The sequence below is a fragment of the Adiantum capillus-veneris genome, chromosome 16 (assembly GCF_014529385.1).
Source record: "Adiantum capillus-veneris isolate H3 chromosome 16, ASM1452938v2, whole genome shotgun sequence".
NCBI lineage: Eukaryota > Viridiplantae > Streptophyta > Polypodiopsida > Polypodiales > Pteridaceae > Adiantum > Adiantum capillus-veneris.
The window spans coordinates 55,048,865-55,059,836 of NC_140946.1; the positions used below are offsets into that span (position 1 = coordinate 55,048,865).

General features: G+C 41.8%; 1 protein-coding gene and 1 pseudogene across 2 annotated transcripts in view; both read right to left on the reverse strand.

The window, feature by feature from the left end:
• The window catches only part of LOC147439064 (ATP synthase subunit delta, chloroplastic-like), a 33,494-nt pseudogene extending 26,048 nt beyond the window's left edge, over positions 1-7,446 (reverse strand). The window contains exons 1-4 of the transcript XR_015184546.1: positions 6,675-7,446; positions 6,150-6,279; positions 5,981-6,074; positions 5,738-5,877 (exon numbers count right to left, since the gene is read on the reverse strand). The product of XR_015184546.1 is annotated as an ATP synthase subunit delta, chloroplastic-like (transcript). The remainder of the gene's footprint in view (positions 1-5,737; positions 5,878-5,980; positions 6,075-6,149; positions 6,280-6,674) is intronic.
• Positions 7,447-7,506: 60 nt separating this feature from the next.
• On the reverse strand, positions 7,507-8,241 carry LOC147439065 (small ribosomal subunit protein uS9-like). Its single transcript, XM_086485001.1, has one exon. The coding sequence runs from the start codon at positions 8,098-8,100 to the stop codon at positions 7,867-7,869; it is 234 nt and encodes a 77-aa protein (XP_086341127.1). The 5' UTR covers positions 8,101-8,241; the 3' UTR covers positions 7,507-7,866.
• Positions 8,242-10,972: the final 2,731 nt, after the last annotated feature.

Here is a 10,972-nt window from a genome sequence, read left to right on the forward strand (position 1 = left end):
TGCACCTCTAGATTGAGGTGTGCGGGGATCGGACATGACTAGAGAATGTGAGGTAGTTTACAATGTGAACAAAGAGGGAGAGAGATAAAAGACGGAGGATGCCAATAGAAGATTAAATTTATGTCCAGGTTATAAGGGTTTTACATTCATTATGAGTAGTGACGAGGATGTGGGGCTGTCCAACTAAAATACCTATCTATCAACAAGGATCTTATGTCCTTGTAATCAATGCAAGCATATTGTACGACGGACAAAACGTGTTTCTTTGCAACACGTTCGCAAATTTGGCGAGTTTGAGTCATCTATTTAAAAGATGTTGTTGCCAATTATAACACGGTGGACTCTGACGTTGGCCAACAGGCAGCAATCTTGCAACCCAATAGACGTATTCGCAAGCGTTTTGGTCAAGCAGCATACGTGAGGCCACAAGATGTAGCCTCTGACATCTCAGAGGATGATCATGCAGACCACATTCCCAACGAGACAATATTTGAACCCGAGATCAATGAAATAATCGAGACGATCATGGATTCAGAAAGGCTTATCTATGATGATATGAAAAGTGAAGCTGATACGCCATTGTATGATGGAGCACGTGTGTTTAGATTGAAGGCGCTCCTAGTTCTTCTCAATATGCGGGCAAAGTTTGAATGGAGTGACACTAGCATCACAGCACTTTTCAGGTGATCTATTACAATGTGTTTACTTCAATTAAAAACTCTAGATGTATAATAATATGATAGATTACTCACACAAGTGTACCACATTTTTTTTGCTCTGTAGATTGCTCAAAGAGCACATACTGCCAGCTAATAATGTGATGCCAAGTTCCAGAGAGGAAGTAAGAAAGATCTTGCAAAGCTTGGGGATGGATTACAATTCAATTCACGCTTGTCCTAACGACTACATTCTTTTTACAAGAGAATACATAGACATGGAGAAGTGTCCGAAATGTGATTCCGAGAGATATCGAGTAGATCTCCACGGACAAAAATTCCACAAAAGTTTTTGTGACATTTTTCACTGCTTCCTCGTATCAATGTAAGTCCATGGCCACCCTAGCATCATGGCATGAGGAGAACAGATCTTCGGATGGTGTACTATGGATTCGTGTAGATTGCGCAACCTGAAAATATATAGACGCTACATGGCCGGATTTTTCCAGTAAGCTCGAAGTTTGCGCATTGGTCTGGCTATGGATGGCATAAATCCATTTGGTCATATATCAACATCTTACAGTGTATGGACCGTTGTTATCGTCAACTACACCATTCCCCCGTGGTTGACTACAAAGAAGGGACACCTGTTTCTAAGCTTGATTGTGTCGGGGCGGTATAAAGTGAAGAATATGGATGTATATCTTTGTCCACTATTGGAAGAGCTACAACAATTGTGGATTGGCATAGAAGTGGTGGATATGAGCCGACACACAGGTCGACGGAATTCTTTGATCAGAGGTATTCCAATGTGGACCATGCATGACTATCCTCGACTAACAAAATGCTCAGTTCATTTACACTCAAACTCAAATACTATAAATCTTGGTTTTTCTCAAGCTTATCTATTGTCATGTGTAGACATACAGGACTTCAAACAAGCGGATACAGAGCATCTGTCACACGTGGACCTAGACTTATTAATGCACATCGGGCGCCCTCACTGAAGAAGCAAATCTACGAAGGTCATCGAGCTATCCTTCAGAGAATCATGAGTTACGCGATGGTTTTTTAGGAAGAGAATCACCAAGGATGTCTGCACAAGCATGGTTAGAGCAAAAGGACATGTGTGATGATGATGGTTTGTCCCCAGGAATGAAGAGACTCTCTCTATGATACGAGTTCTACTCCTTCAAAGTCTCCCTCTGTTTTGGAGCATTCAACATGCTCTAAAGCTTCGGTGTTGACGAGACGATCTTCACACTTGTCTAGGCACCGACTCTCTAGTGATGGTGGTGGCAGTTGCTGTGGGGATGCCCCCACTAATGCCTCGACACTACCTCGTGTTCGACGAGGCTCCTAACCTTCCCCTTCTTTGCCCGCCTCCACACCAACCACGACATCGCCATCTACGCCAAGTTTTGCGTGGCTATCAGCTGTTCTTGGCTACACACCACTAGCTACTCATCGGGGAGTCACCCCAATCGACACTCCTCGCTTCGGAGACCATACTCTAGTAGAGAAACCTGACGTTTGTACCCCCATTGAGATGTCGCTAAAGCCCCCTTCCGAGACACCCAGGTTCACGTGTCACAGGCAAAAGGGCTTGCCGTACTTGGTCGACATCAATGACGGCATCATCTTGGATGACAAAGGTAAGAAGGTGATCTAACACGTGTGCAGTATTTGCTCTTAGGTGTTTTGACACTACATGCTAAACACCTAGACTTAAATGCCAAATGAATTAAATGACATAGTCATCAGCATGCTACATGACGAGTTTCCCGTGTCAAGTCGAGATGAGCGCTTCAATGAAGACCTGATGAAGGTTTGAATGCACAAATACTGCAAGCACAAACGTTCTGAAGTACAAAAATCAATAAAGCATGGGTGGAGCAAACCAAATTGGTTGGCCAAAGAAGATTGGGAGAATGCAAAGCGAGCAACGTGCAAGAATCCTGACAAGTGGAAGCAGCAAAAGGAGGCAGCCAAAGCACGAGTAGAGGCAAGGAGTTCGCACCACTTGGGAAGCGGCGGGTGGGCATCATTTGAGGCCGATTTTGTAAGTGTTTTTTCATTGCTCTTTAGGTTTGGTAGTTACATATATTTGTACTTCTAATTTCTAACATAATTATGTTTTAAACAGTGGTCGATGACAGGACGTGACTCCACACCGTATGAACGTGAATATGCAAGCAGAAAGGGCTTAAACGTCCTGATGGACATTGTGAGTTCTCACGGAGATATGGTTAGTATTTCACTTAACTCTTTTACATTTGTTGTATTTTAATGATAAGCTATGAAAATAGATTGTTTTGTAGTTATATGTTTATACTTACACAAAGTCTTATTGTTTTTTTCTACACAATCTGATAGATACGCCGTTTAGACACGATGAGAGGTCTGATTAGACGACGTCAGTCTAACCGCTGGGGAATTCACTATTTCTAATGGGAGGATGTCACCTGCGTGCATCAAAATTTAAAAAACCACCCTATGTACGATATCTTACTTGTTAACCTACCCCCCTACATACGAACAAAATACGGACGTTCTCACAATGAGCCATCCCCCTTCATAGGGATTTTGTATAAAATGTAATGACCCAATATTTTATGTATACTGGTAGCATAACAATTTTAAAAACACATGCTTTTGCAAAAATATATGTTGAACTGCAAATGAACAGAAGTGTATATTGTAATGTGTTTTCATTTGCAATAGATGTTAAGAGAACAAACCATGAAAAGCAACAAATATAATGAATACTAAATTAAAATAAACCAATCGTTTCAATGTAATTTGTCAAAAAACAAATAGCATTTGCCTTGTAAACTAATACAAATCTCAATCTCAAAACATATGATACTAGCCACCTATTTAGTAGACTTCCCACATGGGATTTAAGGCACACATATGAATCGGATTGTTCTCTAAATAACAAATAATGCATACTCTTAAACAACCATGAAAAACTTCACTCATCAAATCAAAACACATTACAAAACAACCCATTAAATGATTAATATTTTTAAACAAAAACAATTATATGTGATACGAATGCACGTCTATGCTTAAGCAAAATGCAACTTTTAAAAAAGCACCATCTGTATCTAATTTTGAATTTGTACATAAAATATAAATCTTAAAAAATTCGCCAAAGTCTCCTTTGTACGGAGACCTCTTTCTCAAAAAAAATCAATAACTCTTTTATTGGGCTCCCACATGGAATTTTCATCACATAATTTCTTTTTCCAAAAAAACTGTCCACCTCATCTTGGGCTCCCACTAGGGATTTAAGGATTATATTACACGTTAAAATCAAACACATTTTCAATAGATTCAAAATAATCTAACTTAAAAGTGATAGTATGACTCATAGACCCAAGGTATGCTAGACGTATCTTGGCAAGAAACTATAGCTCAAGATAACACACCCGGACAAGCCATATGACCATGTGGAAAATTGAGACTATAAAATTTGTAACTACATGTAAAAGAAACTAACAATCTTAAAATCTTTGACGCTTTTTATCGTAAAGAGAGGCACAACTACACATTTGGTAAGAATGGATAGCTCAAGAGACTCAGTCAAGCCATATGGATAGCTAGAAGAACTGAAGGTAAAAATCGATAGCTCAAGATGACACACCCTGTCAAGCCATATGACCATGTGACATATTGAAACTATATTTATAATTATATACAAAATAAATACATTGTGTATGTGTGCCACATAGACCAAAGGTATGCTAGATGTGTCTATATTTGTAATTATATACAAAATCAAAACATTGTGTATGTGTGACACATAGACCCAAGATATATTACACGTGTCTTGGCAAGAAACTATAGCTCAAGATAACACACCCAGTCAAGCCATATGACCATGTGAGAAATTGAGACTATAGAATTTGTATCTACATGTAAGAGAAACTAATGATCTTAAAATCTTTAACGCTATGATGTTACACATCCAGTTTGAGATTAAGTACATTCTTTATTGAGTTAATACAACACTACCACCCAAAATTGTTAGTATCACTAACTTGCAAACTCTAGGCTAGATTTCGAGCTTGCCTTGAAAAAATTTGACAAAATGTGACAAGATTTAGTGTAACTACCGATAAATGCTTCAAACTATGATCTAAAAGCGGATTTAGTGCATCGGACAGGCAACAAGAGGCTCAGGGAGTCAACAACGTTGGCGGCTACAGTGGAAGAAGTTGGGACTCGAACGCCAGCTCCAGCAGGTCGAGACATCAAGACTAAGCGTCACTGATCAACAGGTCAAGACTCGGATGCCATAGCTAAAGCCTAAGGGTATTGAGCAGGCGAAAATAAATCAAGACTAAAGTGAATTGAGAACTCACCCTGCGTTTAGCAATCGCTTCACTTGCAAGGTGCTGGCCTCCCACAGTGAGCGTTAGCACAAAAGCCTCCTCGCATCATCATCATCCTCCTTGCGGAAGAAGTCTGAAAAGAGGAAGTCTAAAAAACCGTCGTTCCAGGTATACAAGACACCATCAACCAGTTTGGTAGGATTAATGACACAATGCTGAAGACATTGCCACTACAAAATCTTGCATCATAGTATATAGACAAACATCTCAAGCATAGAAAGAGTATATAGTTTATAGAACAACATTAATTGAAGAAAGAGTTTGTGGCAAAGCCTTGCTAACTTGAAACAAATTTGGAATCCAGCAGTGGCTGGAAGTGGTGAGCGTAGACCTAAAGCCAATGTCTACCAAGTGAGGGGGGATACTAGGAAGTTAGAGAAGTTAGAACAGCAGTGGTGAAAATTTCACTTAAAGAAATCTGACAACCTTCACTGAGGACATATCTGAACATTGTTTTCAAACCTTCACTGGAGATAGATCTGAACATTGTTTTCAAACAAGACGATTACACAAGCTAGCTACATTGTCAAATATAAACAAAACTGACAACAAAATCATTATACCAGACATAAATGGAACTGTAACATCGGAGAAATGGCAAAGAAGGCATGATGAAACAACATTTCACAAAATAAAATAGAATAAAGAACGATAGAATGAGATCTTAAAGGCACTCACCTTGAAGGCAGTCGCAGTGTTCAGCCTCTTTGCGGACAACGTCAAGGACAGAATCAATGGGCTCCGCGCCTTCGGTGTAGTGACCCTTGGCCCAGTTGTTGCCAGTTCTGGTTTAGGGCCAGAAATTTTGCTTCTTTACTCTGACAAGACAATAGCTATAACAATCATTATGTAAATAGAATTAAGACAAACATGGTGAAAAGACTTAGCTGCAGTCTAAAAGCTCCGTCAGCCAGCCATTACCTTTCTTGCTACTACCATGCCAACATGCTCCTGATCAGTTTCTGAATGTATGCTCTGTTTAAAATGTTGCTTGAGCCTAGTTAACTCGTCCAGCCTTCAAAACACACACAATGCTCATACAAGTTTCTAGTAGAAAGTTCTATTAGAAAGGAGGTCAAATGCTTGTTACCTTCCGTGCAAATGTGGCAAAATCCAAAAGTGATGTGGATGGTATCAAGCAATGTGTTAGGTGTCAGAAGAGCGCTCCCCAATTCATTGAGGGAAAATTCAACCTTAATGTTCAGCACTGATCGAAAGACCTGCAGTATCAATATTAAGTCAAAGTATGTTAGCATTTTACCATGTAACAGTGTTCCAGTCTCTGGGACTTAGCTTCAAGCCTCCCTTGCAAACACAGCGCAAGAGAGCACAAAAAGTGTGTGTGTGTGTGTGTGTGTGCACGCTTGAAGTGTGTGTGCCTGAAGCGATAGAGAGAGAGAGAGAGAGAGAGAGAGAGAGAGAGAGGGATTTATTCAAACTGCTTGTTCTTTAGGGTTGAGTACGTCGTCCTCAATGCCTCTCCCGTTCATGCTCTCTCTCTCTCTCTCTCTCTCTCTCTCTCTCTTTCAAAAAATTCTCCTTCAAGTTGTACAAAAGTGAAAACTAACAAAGATAATTTGACAAACAATTGGATTGCAAATCAAAAAGCAGCAACCTTATTTGTTGATTCGATCTGTGATGCAATCTTTTCAAGTTGGCCTTTGACACTCATGTCAATAAGGCGAGATCCATCCTCACCAAACCTGACAATAAACCCAGCAATTATGGATGGGTCTATGATGTTTTTGAGCTTGACATTCTTGGATCCTGACATACTCTGCACCTTCTTGCCAATGAGAGAGAGTTGGGACTTGTCCATCTCGATAGCAGATGTAACTAGAGCGACTTCCGTATCTGTGAGCTTGTTGTAGATGACCTCAAACTCTTTGAGGAGGTCTTTGAGACTGAGGGTGCGCTTCTTGGTGACGAGCAGATAAAGGAGATTCGTAGTGGACGCCGTCAAGTTCACCTCCTTGCTAAGGGTCTTTACGACAGCCTTCTTATCATCATCCTTGACAACAGGACTAGTAAAGAACTTCCAGAATTGCTCATCCTTTGCAAATGGGCCAACCTTTTCAAGGTCTGCAAAGATGGAGTCAAGATTTTCATCGCTTTCCCCAACTTCAGCAAGGGTGCTCGCATAACAGTGTTGCAGACTTAGCCATGGCCACAACGCAAGCACGGCTTGCTCCCTTGCCATCGCCCACAACGCCCGCTTGCTCCAGCACCTTGGCCCTCAGACCTACATTGCTGCCAAAAAGCAGAGTGCCCCTCATGCACACAAGCAGATGAGACAAAGCAGGGGGCTTTCTAGACGCGCCTCTCACGCAGGGCGCAAGCTGCCCATTCACATTCATTGCCGAAACCCATTGCTGCAGCGCCTCCATTGATTTTCCTTCTGCAAGCTCTTCCTGCTTAGTAGAGCGTGGGCATCGACGGCAATGATCCTCTCTCTCTCTCTCTCTCTCTCTCTCTCTCTCTCTCTCTCTCTCTCTCTCTCTCTCTCTCTCTCTCTCTCTCTCTTTTTGAGGTATAAAGAGCTCCCAAATTCTTCAAAGATGCTTTACATGTTGAGTTCCATGAAAACATCCATGTCCTGCTGTTGTAAACAGAGAAGAAGTATGCACTCAAAATCTAGCTTTGCATAAATCATAACATACACGGAGTTCTTACAGCCTCACTCAAAATGACATCGGCATGCTGCCACCAAAATAGAAAATCTCCAATTCAGCAGAAAGCCTCCGCAATCTCCATTCTGATACGAAAGAACAAAGAAGGAAAAAGGCTCCTGTACTCTCTATGTAGACCTATCCGTAAGACTTCTGGAAGCGAGCACGTGCACCTCCAAAATTCTTGGGCTCACAACGGCGAGGATCAGCAACAAGTAAAGTTCTGTCATACATGACAAGGATATCATGGATCTCCTTCTTCGACTGCTCATCCACAAACTTTTGATAGAAGGCAACCATAGCTTTGGCTATGGCTTGGTAGATAGCATAGATCTGTGAGGTATGCCCTCCTCCACGCACCCTAATTCGCATATCCACACTTGCAAAACGGTTGCGGCCTAGCACTAACACAGGCTCAAACACCTTATAGTGCAAAATCTCAGGATGGACAAGTTCGATGGGACATCCATTGATTTTGATCAGGCCTCTTCCTCACTTGCAATGACAAACGGCTACTGCTGTCTTTTCCCTCCCAAAACATTGCACAGACTCCATGGCTGCCATCGCTGAGGACCAAACGCGCAGGCTTGCCGACCGCGAGAAACCTTGCTGATGTAAAAAGAGTCTCTCTCTCTCTCTCTCTCTCTCTCTCTCACACACACACACACACACACACTCTGTGACTAGTGCTTACGTTGAAGAAGTCGATGATGGATGCGAGCTCTCACATGCTGTGCAGGAGCCAACAGTCCTTCTGGCCAGGGGAAGGGGGGGAATGGAGGGGGTGTGTTTCACAGAAGGGGCAGCAGGAGCCAATCGAGAGGGTGTACGGGCTATGCAAGCCCTTGGGGGTCTACGCGAACTCTGTCTGGCTTGTTGATGTTGCGATCGGCCGCTTGCAGAGGATGGCAAGTCCGTCATCATGACCATACGCAGAGAAGAAAGACGAGAAGACGACAACCTGAAAAAGAGAAAAATATTGTGAAACCCCAAAAAATAAACCTAATTTTTTAAAATTTCCCCAAGGAAAATTCAAGGAAATAAATTTTGTATGTATGGAAAAATGATTTTTCCCGAACACTGGCAGAGCTGGAGACTAGAGTCCAAGTATCTCTCTCTCTCTCTCTCTCTCTCTCTCTCTCACACACACACACACACATTAAACTCAGCACTCAACCCATTGAAGGTGGTTCTGCAGCATGTGGGCACTATGATTGTATAGTTTCGCTCAGACCACATTGGCCGAATGAACTTGCAAAGGCCACATGGCCAATAGGCGGCACCTCCCTCTCTCTCTCTCTCTCTCTCTCTCTCTCTCTCTCTCTCTCTCTTCCTTTTGATTGACAATTAAGATCCGGTTTTGAGTGCTTAGCATGCAAAAAAGGGAAAATATTATGTCTAAAAATGATGAATCAATTCATCTCGAGAACCTACTTAACAGTCAAATTCTAGTATTAATAGACAATCAAGTCTTCTTATGAAAAGCTAGAAACTTTTTTGTATGTCAAGACATTTAATTGCAAGACCATGGGTATTTTGGGAATTTTGGAAAAATTGAAGGGCATTTTGGGAATTTGTGACAAAATATTGGGGATGTTTTGGGAATTTTTGAAATGAGGTGATTTGGGGCCATACGTGTGCAGACAGTTGCGCATGCAGCCCACCAAGATTCAAGCCCATCGAGAGAGAGAGAGAGAGAGAGAGAGAGAGAGAGAGAGAGAGAAACCCTCTTACCCGTCTGGAGTCTCTGGACAGCGGACGATCCCTATGCTGCCAGTCACTATGGGAGAATTCTGCTATTACCGCACAACATTACCGCATAAGAGGAGAGAGAGAGGTTCAAGAAAGAGAGAGATTGTATGTTGCAGCCCCGCCTGCGCGTTTTTCGATTTTTTCGCTAGTATTACCGCACGTATTACCACACAGATAGCCGCGCAGATTACTGCAATAAAAAAAGAATCCACGTGGCCGGCCGCCCCCATTCCTCTCCCACTTTTCCCTTTTTATATATCCTATACTATTTTGTTACTTTTCATAAATTGGTACCCCCTTTTTGCATGGAGTGTAAGAAATCCCATTCTCATTGGGATTTTTAGTACCTCTCTTCTCTTTGCTTGCCTCATCTATTGGTATGATTCTCCTACTCTACTCATTTGTACTACATGAGATTCTATATCAAAAAATATTTTGTTTCCACCTCAAAATCTTGTGTCAACTATGCATTCATATGGAAATGACAAGCGAACGATGATCAAAATTGTATTGTCTTGCGTTCATAAACAAATAGCCCTTTTGTACAACATAAGTAGAGAAAGAAAACAAAATCCAAAAGATATTTATTAATTTTCATCCTCCAAGAGATCTCTACAAGTGCTTACATCCATGTCCAACCCCATGGTAGCTAAATCAACAAATAAATCTATTGATTCATCCTCTACAGCCTCTCCTATTGAATCATCATCATCATCCTCTCCATCCTCGTCCTCCTCCTCACTATGGTTGGTTATTGGGAATGGTTGGTTCTCCTCGACCTCAACTGCATCATCGTCATTGGCTTCTTCTTGAGATGGTATGGTGGGATCTGCCAAAGTCTCTATGTTCGTATCTGCAAAGATAGATCTGCTCTGTGGTGTGACTGGAATAACATACCAAAGTCGTCTTCGATACATACAAGGCACATAAAACAGCTGTAGGTCACAGAGCAAACAACAACATGAATGTAGTTTTATATGTATCATATAATGTTTTAGTGAGTTGCACATGGACTTTACCTGCTCACAACTACTTGGTTGCACCAAGTTGTCGGTCTTCCCGCGATGAAATTGCCCAGAGTCTACCATATAGAGCCCATTCTCATGTCTCTTAACCTCACCTGCAAACCATCGGCAGTCAAAGAGATATTTGTGAAATGTTCTGAAATCCACTTTGATTATCCTCTCTATTGTTCCACATTCCCTCACCTCTTGTGTTGTCGTGTCAAAGTTGCCCATAACTCCACTATCGTGAGTGGTTCGACGCTCATCTATCTTGCGGGTTCGAAAATGACGTCCTTCGGACCACATAGAGTTGAATGTGAAGGCCTGCAAAAACCAATCAGGATAGATGAGAGAGAGAGAGAGAGAGAGAGAGATGACACACATACACACACACACACCCACACACACACACACTCGCACACACACACTAAACACATTGAGTATATTACCCTTGGTAGACATCCTCGCACGTACTCCCATTCTTTAGG